General features: G+C 41.0%; 1 protein-coding gene across 1 annotated transcript in view; it reads right to left on the bottom strand.

The window, feature by feature from the left end:
- The window catches only part of NECAB1 (N-terminal EF-hand calcium binding protein 1), a 56,181-nt gene that overhangs the window by 28,268 nt on the left and 3,651 nt on the right, over positions 1 to 24,262 (bottom strand). Inside the window, 2 exon segments of the mRNA XM_014307787.2 lie at positions 10,939 to 11,047; positions 20,716 to 20,781. Coding sequence (XP_014163262.1) covers positions 10,939 to 11,047; positions 20,716 to 20,781 — 175 coding nt within the window.

Here is a 24,262-nt window from a genome sequence, read left to right as displayed (position 1 = left end):
TTTGAACAGGCCAAGTGAGATGGCTGCAAATGAGACTTGCACCTGATTTCTCCAATGACCTTGGTGGCAGGTAAAGGAATTCACAGTCTGCAAGAACTGGCGCTGAAGCTGTGAAACTCAACTCTTAGGTAAACAAACCATGTGATGGGGAAAAGTGCCTGCAACCCCTTATGGCTGCTTACCACAGATCACTATGGTTTCTATGATCAAATGTGTCTGGCCAACTCTTCTGCAGTTCAGCAGTCCATTTTGGAACAGTCCAGATGTTCACCTCTTAAATGCAAACTGAAACCCTGAAAGCTGGAAAATTTCCTGAGCCAAAGAGCCTTGACAGGATATGATGAGATCAAAGGACAGGAGTTTGCTGTTATAATGCCTACTCTTTTTTCATTATCTCTGCATTTTCTGCTCCTTCACATCATCTGCCCTAATGATTTAATGTAAAAGACACTTCTGCATTTCTTAATGCACAGCTTGATAACTGTGTTTAAAACAGCCTTTCACATTTTTAACCAGTCAAATTCGTGCTCTCTTTTCAAATTTTATATTTAAATCCCTTCTCATCCGTGTTCCTTTGCAACATCCTCAGCCCCCTGTTAGTGACAAGGGGAGTGACTCAGAGGCTTTCAGCATCCCTATTTCCAACATGCTGCTTGTCCTTTTGACAGCAGTGGCACAGCTGCAAATGGACTACCAGTGAAAATGGAAAAGTATTCAGGTGCTGAATTCATTTTCAGTTAGAACTGGACAAATGAATAACCAGAAAATATTATTCAAAGCATTTTGTGCAGCAAGCCTGTGAAAAAGCACAGAAAAGACATAGAGAACATGGATTTCTGTCTAGCATACTCAGTATTTCCTTCTGTTATAAATACCCTTGGAGACTTCATTGTTCTTAGCATCCTGTTTGAAGGGGATGCTGTTCTAGGCAGGGAAGCTGTAATTTTGTCAGTCATTATTTCATTCTCTCTTAAATAATGACATGATGCTTCAAAAGCAGTTGTGAATAAACCTCAGAATTCTTTTGCTGCATACAAACAATTCTAAACTCCCTGCAAGATGTTACAGAAATACTTAAAGAAGTTTGGCAAGTATTTAAGAGTACAGGAGTGAGGTGCACACCAGAGGGCTGTTTCTGTAACTCTGTACTCAGGTTTACAGCAGCACATGTTCCTCATTTCAGTGTATACATATGCCAAGGATGCTTCTGCCTAGCCCATAATCTGGCAATGCTGAACATGTTATTAACAATATTTGCTCGATGACTCACATCCAGGCACCAGCCCTCCACTCATGATAAGCAACCAAAGCATAGGGTGAGGCAAATGCATTCACATCACATCAGAATGATAATCCTCAATTTTCTTTCTGACTACTAGATGCAGTCCTTCTACCTGTCCGTGTCTAAAGTGTTCTCTACCTAAAAGATATGAGCTATTTTTAAAGGACTAATACACTGAGCAGTCCTGATCACTGAAAAGTTGATCATATCTATTGGTCAGTGACAGAAAAAATAAGCAAATTCACTTGAATGAACCATGGCAAAAGGGCTTATTTGTGGTACCTCTGGAAGAGGTCCAAAATGCAGAATTGCAAAGCAGCTGTGCTTTTGTTCTGCCCACTACAGTTAGCTGTGGACTGGGGGCAGCCAGGGAGGAGAGAAGGTTAAAGCTATTCCACTGTCCATGGATCCATCCACTGACCAGACACACACTGTTCTAGGGTACAAAAGGCACCTCTAGGCAGGGGAACCAGCAGAAGATCTATGTATTTTCCATGGACCACAAGAAAAGGCAATATCTTACCGAGCATGGAGTCTGAAATATAAAGCAGTTATTTTGTTGAAGAATCCAATATTATATGAAAGACTTTATGAACTAACTTAATTTAGGAAAACCATTGCCATGAATTGCAGCTGGAGAAGGATAACACTTTCTTCTTCAGATCTCTCCTCATTCTCAGATATAAGGATTTATCTCAAAAGCTTGAACTAACTATCTTTTTAGTCTCATTTGCACGTCTTTTTGCTAAATTTGGTTTTAGGGATGAAAGTTTGAAGCTAATATCGCCTATTGTTAAGTAGAAGCATATAATTGGTGAGTGAAAGGAATTAACTGCAAGGGTAACTGAATAGGAATCCATGGACAGCCTCAGCCAAAAAGCTGTAAGGTCTTTGCAACAAGAAAGCCTCTGTACCATCTCACTTCAAGTCAGCAAAAGGAGGTTAACTGCTCCAACGCTACTGAGGGTGTTTTGCAGAGGAGTCTTATGTGTGCACTTCCATTTTAAGGATTTTCTGCCTCACACCTCCTTTGCAACAGCAAACAACACCTTTTGTTCAGGTTTGTTCAAGGTTTCTTACCAGTAGAGGCAAAAGTGCTTCCAGTAGGACGCAGTGCTGTAAGCAGCTCAGGCGTTGGCCTCTGGTCACAGAAAAGGGAGAGAGGAAGTGGGAGTCCCAGAAGTGGGACAAAGCTTCTGAAGCTTCTGTCCCTGGGGATACAAACTTCCTGCTGCCCTGAGGGCGCTGCTGCTCTTCAGTCCCAGATCCACGTGGACTGTGCACCCTCTGGGCTCCCACAGGCAGCAGCCAGCTTGGCGCTCCAGGCTCTGACATGGGCAGTGGGCTCAGCTCTTTTACTAGCCCACATTTTGCTTCACTAAATAATTGCCCAGTTTGCTTAGCTCCAGGCTAAGTGATAACTTCAGAATCATCACTTACTCTCTGCCTGTGCCAGGACTGAAGGAGAGAATAAAGAGGTTTTTTTTTCCTGACTAAGAACTCATCTGAAAAAACAACCCTCTAGTCCTTTGCATTCAGCAGTGACTCAGAGGGATGCAATGACTACACAGCTGACAAGTCACCTTAATCATCCCAGCTGTAACAGCCTTTGTGTTGCTAAAAGAGGCTTAATAATGCTATTAAAACTTGTGGTGTATGCTGAAATTTGTAGAACATTGTACAAGGGCTGCAGAGCTATGATCTTTTTTTTTTTTTGCAGAGTCTGAATGACACAAACCTAAATGAGGAAATGAAATGCAGGATCACGGTGGCTCTTTTGCCACAGAGAGCAAATTTCAGAATTTTCACTCCATAGGAGAGGATAATGTTTCAATTTCTGGTTTTGTCACAAAATGATTTTAAAAAACCCAACAAAACCAAAACAACTCTGAGATTAAATTATTTATTCTTAGACAAAATAAAATGTTTACTTTGGTTTCTTACACTCCTTGGAAATGCACAGGAGCAGACAATTCCAAAATGTCGGAAATCAAGCGAACAAGGCAGAAGGTCAGCTTTGCTGAACAGGCACCTTCTTTCGGAAAAGGAAGGTGTGTGCCCATTGTAAGCAAGGTCAGGTGACATGGGAAGAATACAGAAACACAGCTTGCCAGTGTAGGGAGAAAATTCATACAGCCAAAGATCAACTGGAGCTGAAGCTGCCCAGAAATGTGCAAGAAAATAAAAAAGTTATTTTGAATATATTAATGGCAGAAGGCAGCATAGAAATAACATCACCTGTTACAGGATGTGGATGGGCACCTCACAAAAAGGACATGGACAAAGCAGAGGGGTTTAATGCATTCTTTGCCTCTGTCTTCAACACAGATGATGGACCAAGGAGGTCTCAGTGCCCTGAGCTGGAGGATCATGGCTGTGAGAATGTTTGACTCCCAGTAGACTCTGAAATTGCGTGGGATCTGCTGCTTCAGCTGGATCCCTACAAATCTATGGGGCCTGGTGGGACTCATATAAGAATCCCCAGAGCTATCTGATGTCATTGCAAAACCTCTCTTGGTGATTTTTGAGCAGTATTAAAAATCTTGTAGTTCTCTGGGGAACCCAGATAATGGAAGGGACCAGGCCTCCAAACTACACCGACCATTAAGCAGCCAGCTTACTGCAAGGAAGCCAATGTTATCTACTGCAGAACTGAAATGAAGCACTTTAAGTCACCTCCATTTAGTTAAAGGCAACTGAAAATAGTCATTAGTTTGGTTTTTTCACTGAGAGGGACTGCCAGTTGTTTCTGCAGAAAGCTGAATTTCCCATTAAAAATAACCACTCACAAGGAAAATTTCCAAGCAAAATTTTTTTGCAGCTTATCTGTCTGACCAGAAGATCTGTTAGCATCAGGATTTTGTAAATTATTCTTGGTGAACTTGTTTGATCAGTTGTGAAATGCTAAAATGCATAATCAGCTCACTCTGACCAGTATCTTGCCTTTGTCTCTGTGCTTCATTTCCGAACTGATTTCTATAGCTATGGTAATGAGAAATCTGTGTGAAAGCCAATAACTGCAATTACATGTCTTAAATATTAACAAACACACCTTTCTGATGCCAATGCTGCACCATGTGCCTGAAACTATAATTAAATCTAAAAGAACCAGTTTTTTAAAATGGTCAAACCCTAATATATTATTTTCCTCTTGCAAATTTGCATTAAAAATTATTTAAAAAAATTACTCACCTGCAATTCCCCTAATTAAAGATCCTGTCTGTATGTATATTGTTCTTAATATTTTTTTTATTTTTCTTGTTTTACTTAAAAGTTAATTATTCTTTTCTTGTATTGAACTGTGAAAGATCAGCAACAGCATGAGACTGAAATATGCCTTCCAACTAAAACAGAAGGAAACCATCCAAGGCAGAGATAATTACTACACTTAGAACACCCTTAAATTGCTGAGGACTTGTAATTATTGAGTTTACAAGCAGAACCTTGAAGGAAGCATTCTGGTCCATATAAACATGTCCTTTATTTTAGTTCCAGTGCCCAGCACTGGGCTCCAGGCTCATGGGTTCCCAGGGCTGCAAGGATTGCTAACCAGCCTCTCAACATCCAGTTGTCACCTTTGGGAGTTTGCTGCTAGGGCAGATGATCTCAGCATTTCTCTTTTGACCCAAGGGAGGAACTAGGGCTCTGCTAATGGAGACCTGGAAGGTTTATTCACTTTGGGGCTGAGTCCCAAATGTAGATGTCCATATGGGCGCTGGCTGTCCAACCTTCCCTGCCAGGCAAAGGAGCCCCAGAGAATTCAGTGGAGTGAGAGGGTTTAACAGACCAGCTAGGAGGAGACTCAGAAGTAATTTGATATAACACAGGCATCTAGTGTTGCTTCAAATGCTCTAGCATTTCTCCCACCACCCATGTCCCAACTACTTCTACTGTGTTACACTTTCCACCTTGGGCTGATTTTCAAGTGTGAACATCTCAAATGCCTAATGCCTGGGAAACTGAGCTGAAGCCCATGTGAACAGCATCACATCTTAGGTGCCAGTGACTTCCCTGAGCATGAGGGAGCCTTAGACACTCTGCTGACACATAGGCATGCAAGTGCAGATGTCTCCATAGTGCCATGTGCCATCCCTCCATCTGCTGTGCATGCAGCATGACACGCTCCCCCGATTTCCAGCATAAGCTCAGTACTGCAGGTGGCCAAGGCTCTCAGATCCTCACCAAACTCATCTGTGGCTTGTGCACAGTTCAACTTAGGCCACACACAAAGGTTTAATGGGGCCTCCCTACCTTTGGGAGGCTGCCTGTGCCCCAGGCCCTCTATAGCTCTAGGACGTTGTAACTAGGGTCCTGACTAAGGATTTCATTTTACCAGTGTGTAAAGGGAGAATAGTAAGTCTGATTCCCCACAGACTCCTGTGAGTCAGTAATCAGTGAAGTGTTTATTGCACTATCTCTCTGGCAGTGCTGCAGACTAAATCCCCTTGAGACCTTCTGTATATCTCCTAGTTTGTACCTTTGCCAAATATTCTCATTATCTTCTGACACCTTTTCCCAGAGGATGCCATTATGCTAAAACAATTTCCACGGACGTCATGAGTGGGGGGAGGGTAAAGGATTAGGGTAAAAGGAAGGTTGCATTTGCAATGATTTTTGTGAGGACTTATTCTCTAAACCATCAACCATGTCAAGGATTCTTGCTCTGCTGAAACACAAGCTTGTCAGAGTTGGCATTAAAATTAGGTAGGAGATGATTTACCAATGAAATGAGTTGTAACAGCCTTCACCCCTTAAACCACTAATTTCAAACTTTTCCCACATGTTTCTCTCTCCATGTACAAAAAGACCTGCGCTTCTGACACTTTTCTCTACTTTGAGTACAGGCAGTACAGTCATGCAATAACACGTATAAACAAAACAGCAGTATTTCTGCAGAGCTTCCTCAACTCTGCTTCAACATTGTTTTACATGAAGGATGTTTTGCATTCATTTAATAACCAGAATGCTCTGAGATAGCACAGTATGTGGGTCTTCAGCTCCAAAATTCAGCTCCAAACTAACTACAACCTGCAGGCCATGTTCTTCATGACCCTCCTTGTCAGCACAAAGAAAGTCTTCTGGTGCCTTTGCAGCACTCACATTTGCTCCAACAGCCTTCCCATTGCTCCCACCAGCCCTGCAGAGTCTCACTGAGCACTGTGGAGCTTGGAGCTCAGACTGGGGGAGGAGAGAGGGGTGAGGAACCACACTGCATTTCCTTCACCCTCACAAACCTCCAAAAAGGTTAACTCAGATTTCAAATAGAGTGCATTGAGATTTTCTGAAGTGTTAGGACAAGCACTGACCAAGGTCCAAACTGACATTACAGATGTGTAACATGGATGTCACGTCAAATGTATGTCAAATCAGGACAGAAAGATAAACTCTTCCTCTTGCCCCTTCCCTGCTCACAGATATGCACTCATGTTGGTCTAACTCTTACTCTGAAGGCCTGGCTCTTACTCAAGAAACTGTGGGGATCTACCTTGGCTTCCTGATAACTTAAGAGGAACCTAAGATGCTGCCCAGATGCTTAGAGTGTGTTTGTACTGGGGCTACCTGCAAAACATTATGAAAAAGGGGGGGAGAATTACTGTACAAACTCCAGGCTGAAGCTTAAGTCAAAGCTCTTGATTTCCTGCCTGTATTTGTTTGGTTGGGGTTTTTTTACCAGTCTTTAAGTACAGAACACTGCAGTAGAAGAAAATGCATGCTAGGAAACAAGAACCTGAAGATGTGGCTGTAACAGCCTCGACCTGATCCCTTCTGCATTAATGGAAAGCCTTTCCTTCCACTGGCAGTGTGAGGGCATCTGAGTGTGGACCCTCCACAGCTGCTGATTTATACCATTTAATGGTATATGATTGCCCAAAGGTTTCATGAGATCCTGGAAAGCACAAATAGAAGTGACTCTCAGGGGCAGTCAAATGCCTAATTGGCTTTCAGCTTCACTCTGAAGTAATGACAATACTGGAAACTGCACTTACAGAAGCATGGTTAACTGCTACTCCCCTAGAACAGTCACCTGGTAATTACATGTCAGCAATGCTCATTGTATGGCCTAATCAAAGCTTACCTTCAAGAAAGGTAAAATATCATAGCAATACTAAAAGATGGAAAAATATTTTCCTTCTTGCATCAATATGCTACTTCACCTAATCTGGTTGTCTTATGCATTTGTTTCTGGCTGTGTCCAAAGGAAAAAAGGAGCTAAAAAATTAAGGCAATCAATTTGCACACTGTGTCTTTAATAGTATTTATTTAATATATCAAATGTTATAAAAAGGTAAGGTGCATATTTTTAAATAGAAAGAAAACTAGTATACATGGAAGTACCTTCATAAACTGCAAAATATATGTCCAAATTATGTATTTCAAACTGAGGAAATACCCTCAGCTAATGCAAATTTTCAGTACAAGCAATGATCTGCCCTGAATTAATAACCTGTACTTGAGGGCCTATGAAAAAAAGTACATTTAAATTCATCCTGTCATAATAGACTCCTATTCAACCTATGTCTTGGAAACTTGGTGGGGCAGTAACTAATTCTTACTCATCTGTGTTTTTCCTGCTGATTAGGCACTAATTGATTCCTTTTACTCTGTAAAAAGAGAACACCTGACTGCTTCAAACACCAAGGTGCAGAGATCCTAGTCAGTCAGGCAGACACAACCTGAATTATTGGGAAGTTAAACCCTCTGTTATTTTCCCTGCTATCACATTAGAAATGGTAATTACTCATTTCAGCAGTCTTCCACAGCCTATCTGCTTTGTGACAAGCATGTTGCATTAGCTTGGATAGGTCTTTTTAAAAGTTAATAATCTAAATCTCACTTCAACCAGCCAACATTAGGGCCTGTGTAATAGTGGGGTTCAATACTTGCTTAATTTAGTTCCCTTAGAAGTGTTAAGCCAGTGTAAGTCATTCATGCTTTGAATCTTTTATTGGAAAATTACTGCAGTACAGCTGAGAAGGGAATTCAAATTGCCTGAGTTTGTGGTCCATGGCTATCACCCCAAGGCCACATCTTTTTCATCTTCAGGCTTAAAAGTACAAAGACTTGTGCACACAGACAGTGAGGTTTTGAATGCTGGCAGAGCTAAAGGATTTAAAGCAGGTGGAAACAACCCAAAGTCTGCTCTTGTGACAAGATGGTTATGAAATCTTGAGATACTTCAAGAAATGAACAAAGGGATCATGACATGCTTCCCTAGACATCTGTCCTAGGCATTTATGTGTAGTGTAAATCACTGCATAATCACAATGCTTATGAAATATTCCTGGGATAGGGAGCTACCGTCTGCAATTTGTAAATAGTGAAGTGAAACAGAGAGAAAAGATTTACCCAGAGTTCGACAGTGTCTGCATTTTAACAGGATAAGAGAGACAAAATAATCTGTGCAAATCTCCTCCCACTAGGTACAAAATTGAGCAGCATTCTTTGCCCTCCCCTCCTGAAAACCAGCCATAAAATACTTCTGAGTTGCATGATTTTCATTTCATTCCCTTGGACAATTTGGAAGTGAAAATATCTTAAAATAGGTGGTTTGGGAATTGTTTGATATGTACATGATTCTCCTAATGCTTCCATTAAAACACTTCCCAAGGTTCAATGAACATTTTGCTACTTTTCTTAGCTAGCTCGTTAATTTGAGACATTTTACCATAACTTGCCCTTTTCAGGAAATGCCAGTGAGTAAAGTTTTTGCTTCATCATATCTGCTCCATGTGATTTTTTTTTTTTGAAAGCTGTGTTAACAAGGATATTATATTATACAGGCCAAGCTGTCTCTCTTTGCTGCATCCATCTGATATTTGGCCTGTGACATCTTGCTGATAGGTTTCTCAAAAGCTTATAAAGGGGTAGGGGAAAGCTTTTAAAATGTATTTGCCTCTGTTATACACCAAGCCTGGTATAATACTTTTCAGCTGCAAAGTCACCCTAAAGCCTTTTATCAGTTCAAGACTCCATGAAAAAACCACTCAAAAATCTTCTTGTTGCTGTTTTAAATCCAAGTTTCAAGTTTCAAGTACCTTTTCTTACCCATATCTAGGTTCTCCTCCTCCTCCTGTAACAAATGTTAATCCATCAATACAAAGCACCCTTTCTTCTGGTTCAAACAGGTAATTTAGTAGCTTGTCTTAATCTTCCACCTGCTCCATTCCCTGAAATACATGAAAACTGAACTCTTCACAGCATTTACTCTGAAACTTTTGTGCCCAGATTTTTGCCAGACTTTTTCTGGACAGTGAGAATGATGTCTCACTCAGATGGCTGCTATGACAGTTTAATTACCTATTTTCAGTTAATAGCAGCAGCATTCAACAATTGCACCAATTCTTCAGGTGTGCCTATCTACCAGGAGGAAAAACATAATGTTATCCTCACTTTTCTACATATTTTTCAGATTTATAAATTCTCTGTTAAAGACAAAATGATGTAATAATAATAATAGTAATAATATAAAAATTATTTTTAAAAGCTTTACAAATAAAAAGGAAGGAAAAATAGATGTAGAACATCTGTATTTTTTCTTAGAAATCTTGCTTAGTATCAAGAATTTCTGCCCTTATCAGGATGCTTGCAGACAAATGGAATTACGCTAAAATAAAACCACTTACACAGATATGTGGTACATATGAGGAAGTCCAAAGCTGTATGAATGAGTCTGGTTCTGACATGAGTTTTTGACTCTGGGTCATTCATTGACCTTATTGGCCATAAGGGCACATTGTTAGCTCATTTTCAACTTGGTGTCCACCCAATATCCTTTTCTGCCAAGCTGTTTTGCAGCTGAATGGGCCCCAGCACTTATTGGTGCATAGAACCATAGAATCATAGAATTGTTTGGGTTAGAACAGACCTCTAAAACCATCGAGACCAACTGTTAACCCAGCACTGCCAAATCCCCCAAATACCTCCAGGGTGGTGGCTCCCCCTGCCTGTCTCCATCACCCCATCCCTTAATACCTCATAAATCCTGTGGTATTTTTTATTCCCCACAAGTCCAACAGATCGAGTACCATTTCTTCTGCTTACTTCAGGACATTATTTTGGCACAAACTCTAAAATCTTGTGAACTCTACTACCTTTAATTCGATTCAATTTCCCACAAAAGCTGGGGCTTGTTTCTCCCCAGAAGCAGGACTTTGCACTTCTCCTTGCTGAACTTCATGAAGTTCCTGTCAGCTTATTTCCCCTTGGCCTTGTTAAACCCAACCATAATGGGAATATCCCAAGGGACACACCAGCACAACTCTTTACTATATATAATTGCTTCCTCTATTTTATTTCCTTCTCAACATCTGCTCCAAGTATTCATCTCAGTATGACTCAGTGGAACTGAGAATTGAGGAATTCACAGTTAAGCCTGAAGGAGGCCTGAGCTCCTTTTCTTTCCACAGTGGGGGAATGCAGAAAGCATCCAATTTCCCCCCTGTGTTCTCAGTACCCAAATCACATCTATTGAAATATGCAAATATTTCAACGAGTTTTCAAAACTCTTCACTTATACAGTTTATAGCCATACGACACAGCCTGGCTTCCTTCAAGCAGCTTTCTACATAAACTTGTTTCCTAAAATCAGCCTGAGGTCTGTTTTCCATTTGCAGGTGCAGAAAGTGGCACTGGAATTGTAAGAAGGGGGCACTTACTCAGTATTGTGTGTATCAATTGTGCAAAAACGTTCATGCAGCTCTTCTCCATTCAGAACTCCATCAGCAAAGTAAGCTTTGAATTCATCAAAAGACAGTTTTCCATCATCTGAAACAATGAAGATATGGAAATTGACTTAATTTCATTCATGTGTTTTTCTTGTTTATTTCATGCAGTAAAAGAGGAAAGTATTAAAAGCCTCTAGGTCTTTAGCTTGAATGTAGAAACTTCATATTTTAAATGCAAGGGTGATAATCAGCAAACAAAAGTCAAATAAAGATACACCTTTTCCTGTTGTTTAGAAGAAATCTGAAAGATTAAATTGTACTTAAGTAATAATTTATCTAAATTGAATGAGACTTTGCATGAAGCATAAAGAATGTTTTTATAGCCTAACACTTCACAACTTTTTTTGGGTAGCACTAAATGTAAGTTCACATGTTTCTTTCTTTCCCTCAGTAACGTACTGAATCCCTCACATGGCACAAAAAAAAAACTGTAGAGGATAAGACTAAGATGTTCTAAGCATCAGACTAATCTACAGTGTATGGTGACTTCATTTTATAGTGGTGAAGAATCTATTATAAAGGCAGTATCTAATTCCTGTGACTACATGCTGTACTACAGCAGGCAGATTTGAAGAGTAGAGCTGAGAAGTTTCCTCCTTCTTTTACTTGCTATTATTTCATAATTTGACTGGAATATATGGCTTCAGATATTGTGAAGAGGTTTCAAAATTGTACAAATTAAACATCTGTTTTAACAAAACCATTTTGAAATGTTTAATATGAAAAGACAGAGTGTAGCTGGAGATGATCATCATTACAATCAAAATAAAATGTCAAGATCTTTAAGAGCCAGAAACCAAGATGGCACAAAACTGCAATGATTACCTAGCTGAGAATCTAAGTACATTTGCCATTTGGCTCTGGTTACAGAAAAGGAATATCAAATATTGAGTGTGTTGAGCTGAGTGTTCTCACAGATATGCTTCCTTTGGCTCTTACAGACACAATCAATTACTTAATCAAATTACCTCTGCAGCTTTATCCTTTGCTGGGAAGGCGGATTTGCATGCAAGTTATACACATACTCAAGAATACTTGTGACTGAGAATACTCAGTGACTTCTGGCAACTTTCCTGAGACAAACAAAAGAGTTTACCCATAGAACAGCCTGGGGTATGACACAAAATACAAAAAAAGTCTGTTTCAGTCCTTCAGGATCATTGGCTTTATCTCAATCCAGAAAATCACTGATCCACCAACAGACTGAGTACTTTAGCTATTTTCTTTATTTTTTTGTCATCCAAGAGCAGACATTGCCTTTTGGTTCATTGCTGTTTATTCTTAATAACATTCTGAGTATTATTGACATTGAGTGACAAATCACTGAGATTGTTTCTGGCAAAACACAAGGACTTTTTGAACCTGTTTGGTACTTACAGACTTCATAGTGTTACTTTTACCAAAACACAGCTCTGATTATCCAGGGCATTTCTCTGATTTTGTGTAACTGTTTTGCCAGAGCAGCTGGGGAGGGCTTCACTGCCAGTGGCCATCCTTGTGCTTCCTCATGAAACTCAGACCCAATGCTGAACAAGCGCTCCCTGTGCTGTTAAATTGAAGATGCATTTGCCCAGACAGTTTAGTTTTTTTCCCCCCCAAGTGTCAAGAATAGCTTTTATTTTAAAGGCTCTGTCATGTGTCCTCAGCACCACTGCCCTGGGCACACCTCAGTGCCCTTGGAGTGCCCAGATAAATGCTATCTGGCTTAAGTGCTGAGCAGAAACCTCTATTAGAGATTCTTCAATCCTTGCCACTGGCAAAGTGACAGGGGAAGGATGAGTAATGAAATAAACTTCTCTGAAGCTATGCATCCATCAGGGAAATCAACCTTCAGCTGTATTTGCCTTGGCAATGTTATTTAAGAAGCTGTTTTGCAAGACCTGCTTGCTTTTGTCTGTCTTCTCTGACATCTTTCAAAAGAAGGGCTTCTTTATAAGCAGGCACAGTCACCTGCTCTCCTTTGTCTCCCAACTGGCAGACAAGTAAATAAATAAAAATATAAACAATAAAATTAATTTCCCCACATTGTACTTGCAACTTTAGAAACAGATTCACACAGTGGTTTACAGGAGCCTTCCTCCGTGTTACAATTGCATTCTCACATTTATTTTAGCAACATTCACCTGTCTATTGAGTAGATGTTTTTCTGTGTAAAATATGCCCAAGGGATATCCCCCAGCCAGTCGGCTGCAGAAATGCTAATATAATCTGCAGGATATTCTTTAGATAGCTGATGTTTTCAGTAGAGAACAGTGTATCAGACAGAGGAAAATCACACACGGTCTGAACTGAAAGGTGATTTCAGCGAGCTAAAAGGTATTGAGCAAATAATGGACAAGGGTACAGAGGTACTTGGAGCCTGTGTGCACAAAGATAATGGCAAATGGCGAGACTACAGCTGGTGAAGGAAGTTACAGTGATGTGAAGAAGGATGTCTCACAGAGATGCCAGCAAATGCTGGAGGACAACTAAACCACTTCCACAGTCCGCTATTTTGGGCATCCTGTTAGGATTGTGAGCCTTTCTGAGCAGTTTAAAAAAGAATCTTTTCATAGCAGGAGGCCATCAGATGAAGCTCATATGGCTGAACAGCAGCCCTAGGGCTATGGCACTTGGAAGAGCCACATGCAGGAGTTTTTGGCAATCAGAGGAGAGAACAACTCTTGGCTGAAGCTCCTCCTGGGTTTCACCTTAGAAGGATGTGATTTGGATAACAGAGCCCTCAAAGCTGTCTTGACCCAATCAGACAGTGCCAAACCTATTGTTGTAGGGAGCCCCTGATGCTGGGAATAATGTGCTCTGACTCCATGATTCAGAATGCTGAACAATTGCTTTATTAAACTATACTATATTACACTAATACTATATTAAAACTATACTAAAGAGATACTATACTATACTACAGAAAAATTTGTGACTGTCTGCAGACAGCCAGGACACAGCTTTGACCCAATTGGCCAAGGAATCAAAACAGCCTTCACCAGTGTCCAATAACCAAATCACTTTGGGTAAACAATCTCCATAACACATTCCACATGTGCAACAACAGGAGCAGTGAATAGAGATAAGAATTGTTTTCTCCTCTTCTCTCTCTGCTTCTCACTGCCTTCCCAGGAAAAATCCTTGGGAAGTTGTGCCTGCTGCTCTCTGTGACCAGAGCTGTGGCCACACCAAACCCACCTCCAGGCTGGCAGCATGCACACTACCAGGGCAGTGGCGTTGTTTATAAGCACAGATCTATAAGAACAGATCTCTGCCCCTGTAGGCCAACAATTAGCAAAGGAAGAAGAGATAACAACAAATTATATTAATAAACGGAAAAACTCCCCGTGGCAGAAAGTATTTATTCACCACGGAGGTACAACTGGGACTAGGAAATGACAGTGCTCAAAGTCACTTCTGCCATGGGAAAGCCAAGGGCCAAAACACAGACACATTCAGGCCCTCACAATTCTCAGTGGGAGTTTAGTTTCTCTTGTGGGTGTTGTGACAGCCCTTTATGGATTTTTGAATCCATCTGCCTTTTTTGAACCTAAAGCCTTCAAGTGTTTCACATGAGCCACAGAGCCTGCGTGGCTGAAGCAAACACACTGGGAAGGCAGTGTGAACATGGGTCCTCCTCCCAGCTCACCTGCTCCTGGGGACATGCTGTGGGACCTGTCCTTTGGAAGGCACTGACAGGCCACACCTGCTGTAAAAGGTTTGGAACAGATTACTTGAGTCCTATTGCCCTATGCACAGAGAAAACAAGGCAGTGTGGGGGGGCACACCACAACAGACATAGATGGACTGAACCAGATGCAAAAAATGAAACCCACATGGTTTATTAACATAGGGCACACAGGCTGGAATCAGACCAAGAAAGATCTGCCAAAATAACAAATTTCAGTGTGCCAAGGCGAGCATGCCAATAATATCCACTAGGTCCCAATCATAAGGGGGCTGCATCAGAAAAAGCACAGACATAGATGATGATTTAAAGAGTCTGGGCAAATGCACTAAGCTTTCATTGACTCTGATCTATATTGTATGTTGATAAAATCAGAAATAAGCATTTTGAGCCATTATTCCATCTTGTATGCTAGAAAAGCTTCACACAAGTAACCAAGTGATTCCAAGGCTAACAGGGAGAGGGTTTAGGTTATTTCTACAGAAATATTTTTGGGCATCTGTAGCACAGACTCCAGCCATGCAGCACTTGAAGGACCCAGGAGGTGGATGGGGAATCCCACCCCAGGCTGAGCCTGGGCTCTGGAACAGGATGCAGGATTATGTCTGCAGTGGATCCAGATGGTCAGAAAGCAAACAGCAACATGGTGAGAGTTCATGCGATGTACTCCAAGGGTTTTGCCTTACTAATCCATTCACTGAGTAACTTGGGAGCTTAAATCAGGGATGCTACAGTTCAGAGAATTTCTGTCCTCTGGCTTCTGTTTAGAAAATGCACTCTGCAAAGTCATTCAGTAAATCTGTAGCTCAAACATGGCCAGTTTGGGCCACTCAGACCTGGTTCTTCTGGGTATCGTGGTGCATTGAACTTCCCCAAGGGATTCCTGCACATTGCTGTTTTTCTCCAGGGAGGTCACACAAGAGTGTGTCACCCTGTCATGCTGTGACCTTTCTGGCCAGACCATATGGAGGGGACAGCCTGTGCACTGATGCAGCTGCCACTGAGCAGAGCTTCTGGGGCAGTTTCTGGGCTGGCTGAAGACCTCATGAGATGACAGGATGTTATAGCCACAGGTTAGGAGATACTGGCCTAGGTAAAAAATGTTGAAATCGAGGATTTTGCATTCTTTGTTTTGGTATAACTCCAAAATTTTTATTGGGAAAAAAGTTTAACTCACTAAGTGGCAACCTTGAGAGCCTGCAGGCCAACTCTGACAGTTCACTTTAAGGAAGCTTCCAGAGATCCCTTTCCCAAGCTGCTTTCTCTCTCAGAGGCATATTCCCTTAATCCTCAGGCACAGTATGAGCTAGGACTCTGGTAAACAAGCTAGAGCCACTGAGAAGTCCCAGTCTGAGAACTGCTGCAGTGAGGCAGCTTTCACCTTGCCAGAGCTCACCTACAGACACATGAGCCGACACAGATGGTAGAAGACTCACCTGGAAAGTCAGTGTTTATTCTGAAATGGCACTGTCAATAAATAATGAATAGGAAAACACCTATTCTGGTCTCTGCAAAGCTGACTCTGGAGTAGGCATTGCAAGATTTCCTCCTGATGATCATACAGGTGCACTTCAGAGGCGTTCTGGTTATTTTCTGGAAATCTTGTTGGTCACTCAAAAGCCTATGATCTGTGAATCAATCCCTTTGGTCACTGATACCAGTGAAAGGGACAGCATGCTACTGCTGCACTTGCCTTATTTAAAGGAATCCTTTATTTATGATCCACAGTTTTTGTCAGGCCAGTGTTAGCATGGTTTTAGAGCTGGGCTGAAATCCCCAGATTATTGTAACCAATATGCTGCATATATAATCACAGTATTTTATACAGTTTCAGAATTCTACATTTAAAAGCCTGGTGTGCCTGCTCTGTATCATGGATATCAGGGGTACTGAATATGACAGAATTCAAAGATTATCTCATCTGACTATTTTTTATTTTATAGATCCTAGTTCAAATACATTTAAAAATATATATTTTTTTAGGCAGGGGGAAAAGCTTTCAGTGAGTACTTGTTTGAAATGTCAGAGAAAAAAAATTAAACCAGACATAAACGCAGTGATTCTGACATTAATAAGATTCTGTTGCAAGTCTGCTGGTTGTTTGATATTCAGGTTTGTCAATCTATGGAGCTTTAGTCTTCTTTTGTTCAGTCAGTTTTTAGAATTTTCCCTCATTTGTTTGCTGCCTGAAGCATTCTGTTTACAGTGTGCCTTACAGTTCAGGTTTTTTGGGTTTTTATGAAAATGTCTGCTTCTGTAGCAGACATTACCAATGATGTTTTCAAATATCTTCCTCTTAGCAGCTTTAAGAATGTCTGAGCTATAGTTTTACTCAGTGCTTTTTCTTAACAGCTGACTTGTATCTGCAAATCAATGAAAGCATCTATATCCAAACCATCTTTTCCAAACCTGTCATATTAGAGTTGCCCTCCTTAGGGCCTAGAGGCATCCAAGAGCTTGGGGGCAGGAGCTGTTAAGTTATGGCCTTTGTTAACGCCATAATCAAATACCAATTCGAATTTTGTGGAGGAGAGAGACAGCTGGGAGCTACTCCTCCTGGGGGACAGAGCCAGGAGTCACTCCCTCCAGGTTTGACTGGATGGACACTGAAAAGTGCCAAGGGGAGTCTCAAACACCAGAGCATGCCATGTTTCCAGAGTAGGAGAGGAGATCCAAAGCTGGAGATGATAGACAGACTCTGGTAAAAGGCAAAGGCAATAGTTCTCTTCCCCAGAGGGGTGGGAAGAGAAATGACCCCCACCACGATGCCAGCAAAGGCAGGGCACTTTTCTCTAGTTATTTTGTGGTGCTCCTTGCCTTTGGTCTGTGTTGAGCCATCAGTGTCAAGGCACCTTCCCCCGGTTACTCTTGTAAGATCAAGGGTTGCATTCTCAGTACATTAGTACCTTTTTTTTCCCCCATCTATTTGACAGTCAGAGTGTTTGTGACTGGACTTCTGCAATGTAGTCTGTATTTGAAACTCCATTCCTATGCTAAGAGGAGGGAATTCTGGCAGGAAGCAATTCTAACTGGGCACATGTCACAGCTGCATGGTCACAAGAGGCCCCTGGGTGACATTCACCAATAACTGGTATCATTTCACTTGACTGCAGGTCACTGCAAGGCTGAAGGGGTGCCCCACGTCCCTCCTGGCATATCAGGGGATGAGAGAGACACCTCATGCAGACAAGCACATGCAAGTGCTGCATTCACATGTGTGTGAGGCAACCACTGTTTCTTGAGAGATGAGGGAAGTGAAATTTTTTTTGGGGGTTAGAAAAGATTGCATTTGGCAGTTCCAGTTTCCCATTTTTTCTTCACTCCCTCCGTTGCAGGCTAGGGACAAGATTTTAATTTTTGTGAGGATTTTAATGAATTTAATTTTGTTTTAAATAGCAAAAGAAATTAAACAAATGAAGATTTTTCCTTTTAGCTGTTTTTTTTTTCCAAATTAGTTTTGTGTGAAATCCACATGCTTTCCTTTGAGCATGTGGTGTTCTATAAAGTAAACCTTACCAAAATTTCATTTTGACATACAGACCTGAAACATCTCCTTTCCAAAAAGGTCAGTGTGCAGCATCTCACCTTTATGAAATTGCTTTTTTCCCCCCTCAGGATTTTCTGTTGCTTCTGTCAATATTATGAACTATATAGTTCTTTAAAATCCTTCCCTGTGCCTTGTTCTCCCTTCAAAAAAAATCATATGACCTTTTCATTTATGGGAGATATATGGATCAGCTCCACAAAAAGCAGAGCCATGAAATAAGAACTACAGATAGAGTTTATGAAGGTGATCCTCTCATGGAATCTCTGCATAGCTGATATTTCCAGAAATAGGACAGTAACAGAATGATATATGTACCTGGGCTGGCAAAGAAAGAAGCCATTTATATGACTTCATTCACATGGCTGTTTGCTAAAGGACTTTCTTAATTGACCACAAATGCCATAAATTATTGTAGCATTTTTGAGTACCAGCAGTTCAGTGGAATGTCTTGGCTCTTTTGATCTTTCATTTTATACTGCCTTTGCAAGAATATTTATCTTTCCTTGTGGTGGAAGGCTTACCTGAAGTCCCACAGTCCACAAATTCATAGTAAAAATGCTTATACAATACTCCTATTTATCAGATCCATCCACTTTTTCTGATATATTTTTTTCCTTGCTGTCTAGCAAGATTCTAGTAAAGTTTTTGATAATATTTTCTCTAAAGGTATTTTAATCTCATCAAGTGAATGAATATAGCAGAGGAGGTTCTATAAAAAGTATACGAGAGAATTTAACAGGGCTGTGTCATGGACAGTAATGTAGTATTTGTTACTGAAAGCCAATAGTTGATTTCCTGTAGCACAGAAAGGTGACACTGAAAGTGTGAGTAGACCAGTCATTAACCAAAACTAATAATTTATGGTGACAACAGTGTAAGCATTTTCAGTAAGTGGTCACATATCCAATAACCTTGCTGAAAATGAACTTAGCTTCAACTTCACAGCCTTGAAACAAATCTCCCTATCAATGTGGAACAAGCCTGTGCATTGCTAGATAAGCAAAGGGGAAGTCCCATGGGCAATTGATGGTTGAGCAAACACAATTAAAGGCTAAAAGCTGAAATAATTTCAAGTTCATGGACATTAATAGAACTGAAGTGACTGAACTTAGCCACTCTTCTGCCAATAATATATTGTAAAGAAACCTATACAGGTAGGAATACCAGTGACCAAAATCTCTCACGCTGATATTGTTTTGTATTGCTCTGGTGGTTTGTCCCCAATACTGGGAGCTGTTCCCCCTGTTTTCACAGCAATTTACAGTAATGAGCTGTGGGGAAACCCAAATGAGGATTGAAGTGCTCCTAAGCACCAAAGTGGATCCACCAGGGCTGGCACAGCACAAGCCCAAAGTCCAGGGCAGGGACACAAAGCTCTAGGGTCTCATTTAGTCTCCGGGGGGAGGGTGATGAGTTCTGCCCTGTACCATGTGCTCTGACCCTCATCAATCTTCAGGGCAGATGAACACACATTATTATAAACACCACGAGCAGGTCTGAGGGGGATGCCAGCAGAGCTGTGCTGTGGTTGCCAGGTAACTAAGCTAGAGATGCCCCACTGCAGGTGCAGGGAGTCCTCCCCGTGCCAGCCCTCACCTTGGAATTCACCTTGCACCATCACTGCCCATGCAAACCACTGGCAAGCTAGCTGACTGAGGGAGATAACAAAGAAAACACTACCAAAAACTGTCACAGTGATGGATTCTGTGGCTCCTGAGCTCTCTGAAGGAGCCTACCTTCCCACTTCCTGTGGGAAGTGTCAGTTGCTGCACATAAACTGGGGCAGGAATAGCAAACAGAAGTGGGCTGTGGAGGTGAGATTTCTCTCTCAGCAACAGTACACAGTCATTCAACATGCGCAGTTATACCACCAAACTGTACAGTAGCCACTTGCTGTCCAAGACTTCTTCCTTGTAAGTTATCACTGATTTACCATTGTATCCGTTTGCCTTCTCTTTATTGAATGTACCCAGTATCTGGTTTCTGAGGATTGACTGGACTAGGAATTACTTGTCAAGGTTAAACCTGTCTGATCAGTGGATTTAATGCTTCTCTTGTTAACAAAAACCTTATGATTTCTGTAGTATAAACATGTGCATTGGATTCAAGGGTTTATTCTTCCAACTGACACTCTGAACAAATACAAAAACAAGCTGATTTCTGGATGTAGCCTATGATGGTTTTAAGAAGATATGATGGAGCTTCTTACAAGTATTTCGGACCTTCTTGAGTCAGTGTCACTAGAAAACACCCGCATGTACCCAAAGTGCAAATCAAACACAAATGTCAAATTGTGAAAGCATAAGATCTGTCCTTAAAGAAGGGAACATCAGATCACAACACAACATAATACATGGCACTGAATCTGCAGGAAACATAAAATGACATGAGGGATGTCTGCTTTTTCTGTTAGGATGTTTAAAACATGACTTAAAATGCTGAATTAACGATGGATTTTTTTTTTCCAAAGGAAAGGGGCAAGACATGTTACCATTCTTGTCTGCCCTTCTTAATATCTAAACAAAAAGAGTGACAGAAAGAACAGGGTCAATTTTTTCTTTTGTATGGGTTAATAACAAACAATGTTCTTCTTAGTACACATTTATAGTTTGGGCTCTACATCACATTTTCACAAAGCTGCATAAAATTTTAAAGTTCTTAATATGTCTTCATCCGTCCCTCAGAGCTTTTTTTAACTCCTCCCTTGCTGTGTGCACTGAAAACCAAGACCATAACAAGAACCAGCTTTATTTTCTAGTTTGTTTATGGATTACAAGGGTGATGTTCAGGCACAAAACCTGGTACCATATGGCTACCATGATACTGGATTCAGGTTTGAGAGAAGTGGCTTAAAGAAGCAGAAGAAGAATGATGGCTGGGAGGATGTGCTGAGCCTCTCAGATGGTGAGAAAGACTCATGGTTTGTGTGGGTGGAGGAAGCAAAGGGTAAGTCAGGAGAGGAGCTGGGTGGCACAAAGGGATCAGACTCAGTGTCACTGCAATGGGGAATCATCCAGGAAATGCTGCCACAAGTGCAGGCAAGGCAAGAAAGCAAATCTTCCAAATGTAGTTTCTATTGCTGCAGCAAATATCACTGAAGTGTTTCAAAATATGTTTTGCACATATATTTTTGAGAGCTGACAGCAATGGAAACACATTCTCTGGTCTATTGAAATGTTAGCAGCATTTAAACAGCTTCTCCAGCACATGCCATGACTGCTCTGCTCCTAGAAGTGAAACCAGACAAGATGGATCCAAGTGCCCAGCTCTCTTGGAGCACCTTCATGATTGTTTTGTGGAGGGTGCGGTTGGCAGGGAAACCAACAGAGTTGTGACCCACATCCAGGACTTCACTGATGGTGAACTTTGCATTGAACCAAATTTACAGCACATAAAATATGAAATATACTTAGAAAGATGACACTTTCCCTCTCTATTTATCCAAATAAATGATACATTCAATTTTCAGTATAAGGATTGGACTTTTGAAGGGATGTAGCAGTGGAGTTTCAATCAAATAAAAATGTCCGATAACCATAGGTCAAGAGTGGCAAAAGTTTCTGCTTAAGTAATTTTAAAAATTGATTTTAAATCAATTATTTTATGTATTTATTATTTTTATAAGTATTATTTAAAATTTATATTAATTTGTTTGAATTAATTAACCCCCCTGCCCCCAACCTTAAGGAAGTATTAAAATCCTTTAGACACTTGCGAGGGAGTTTGACAGAAGACCACAGAAGAGGTTGTTTCAGCAATCATAAATTACTCTCTTTAGGTCTCTCTCTCTGGAGAGAGATTATTTATAAGAACATTTGGTGACAGAACAATAGGGAATGATTTCAAACTGAAAGAGAATAGGTTTAGATTAGATGTTAGGAAAAAAATCTTTATGGAGCACCTGGGTTTAGTGGAAGGTGTCCCTGCCAATGGCAGGGCTTTAGAAGTGGATGATTTTTAAGATCCCTTCCAACCATGCAATTTTATCATTCTATAATTTTATAATTCTATTCCCCAGGGGGATCAGGACCTCAGGGCCTGCCCTTTCTGTGCAGCCTTACAACAAACCTCCTGCTGCCTGATCTAATTTAAATGTGTTTATATAGGTGGGGGTACTTCACTGAGGAGTAATCACACAACTACACATATCCCCAAATATCTAAAATATCTGTGACATGAATGTACTCTCACAGCAGGAAGGGCCTCCAGGGTCCAGTCCCTGCTTTGAAGCAGGCATGGCTTGGATTTAAGGTTTTCCTCCAGATATAAGAGGAAAATCACAGAAACAGCCTCCTCCTATTTGTGGGTTTCTGAAATGTATCTGCTTTCCTATAAATATGAACGTGACACTGGTTTAAGAAAATGCTGAAAATTAAACAAATAATTTTATTTTGAATTATCTTTTCTACTTTAGTGAAATCAAAAGTTTTCAGTTTATCAGATAATCTGACCATGTGCGATTTCCCAATCCAGTGTGCTAAATTAAACTGGGGAGCTGGCTCCATTTAATGTTTTTTAGCTCTTTCCTGGCAGCTTGTATTTCTCTTCTGTTTTTGTGACACATGACTGTAATTCTCCCATTTCTTTTACAAGTGGTATCTCTGAGACAAAAGAAAAAAAAACACAAAAAATACCCAACCCAAGAAAAAAACCTGCATTTTCAATATACACTTGAATTGAAATGAAAATTGAATTGAATTGAAAAGTCAATAAAAAGTCTTATTTTAACAATTTTCTGTGGAGGCTAGAGAAATCAGGAGAAGAGCAGATGAAGTTTGCTTGAAATAATTTGGGGAAAGGTTGGGGAAGTTGAAGTGGGCATATTAGAGAAAATATCTAGATAAAGAGTCCTTTAATACAGGCTATGCCATTTTCAGCTGATTTGTGGAATAATGCCAATACAAGAGGTGGTCTGAAGTGGATCAGAGTTGGTGGTAGAGTTGGTCTCAAGATTTGTAGGTCTCACCAAGGTCGGGGGATACTTTGAAGATCTTTGGATGGGAGTTTGCCTTTTATCAGGGTTTGCCTTAGAACAAAGAAATGCTCTGTGCTGTGCAAATTTAGACAAAAAACTTCACAGCTGCACCTTGCAAGATGCAGAGCCCTTGGTGACAGCCTAGCACAGCACCTCTCAGGGGTGGCGTGGCCAGATGCTCATCAGGGCACCTCCCTGGGCTCACCCTCAAAGGGCTGAGGGGCTCAGGATTCTCTGCACATTCACCTTGGGCACCTCAAACTCATCAGGGTCTAAAGGGATGGGAAGAACCTGCATGGTTAGTGAAAAAACCCCAAAAACTTTTATAGGATGAGAAACTCAAGTGAAAAGTGCCCCCACCCCCCGCCCCAATAAAAACAATAAAATTTGAAGCAACTTATTTAGAAAGGTGACTGTTTATTAGAATGGTGACAGAACCTCTTCTAGCTACCCCCAAACACTAACCTGCTCTTCTCACACATGCAGCCATTAGAAGCAAAAGGGGAAGGGGGAAGGGGAAAGGGGAAGGGGAAAGGATACAGGGAAGGGAATGAGAAAGGGAAAGGGAAAGGGGGAAGATTCACAGTCTCACTGGGCTTCACCCCCTCCCACCGAGAGAGGAGATAACAGGTCAAGGAAAAAAAAATAAAAAGGAAGGAAAGAAAGAAAGGAAAAAAAGGAAAAAAAGGAAAGAAAGGAAAGAAAGGAAGGGAGGAAGGGAGAGAGAGAGAGAGAGAGAGAAAGAGAGGAAAGAAAGAAAAAAGAGGAAAGAAAGAGAGGAAGGAAGGAAGGAAGGAAGGAAGGAAGGAAGAAAAGAAGGAAGAAAGGAAGAAAGGAAGAAAGGAAGGAAGGAAGGAAGGAAGGAAGGAAGGAAGGAAGGAAGGAAGGAAGGAAGGAAGGAAAGAAGTGGCGGAAGGAAGGAAGGAAGGAAGTGGCGGAAGGAAGGAAGGAAGGAAGTGGCGGAAGGAAGGAAGGAAGGAAGTGGCGGAAGGAAGGAAGGAAGGAAGTGGCGGAAGGAAGGAAGGAAGGAAGGAAGTGGCGGAAGGAAGGAAGGAAGGAAGGA

This window comes from Geospiza fortis, unplaced genomic scaffold, assembly GCF_000277835.1.
Source record: "Geospiza fortis unplaced genomic scaffold, GeoFor_1.0 scaffold7, whole genome shotgun sequence".
Taxonomy (NCBI): Eukaryota; Metazoa; Chordata; class Aves; order Passeriformes; family Thraupidae; genus Geospiza; species Geospiza fortis.
Note: the sequence above shows the minus strand (reverse complement) of the source record. Positions and strands in the feature narration are given on the sequence as shown.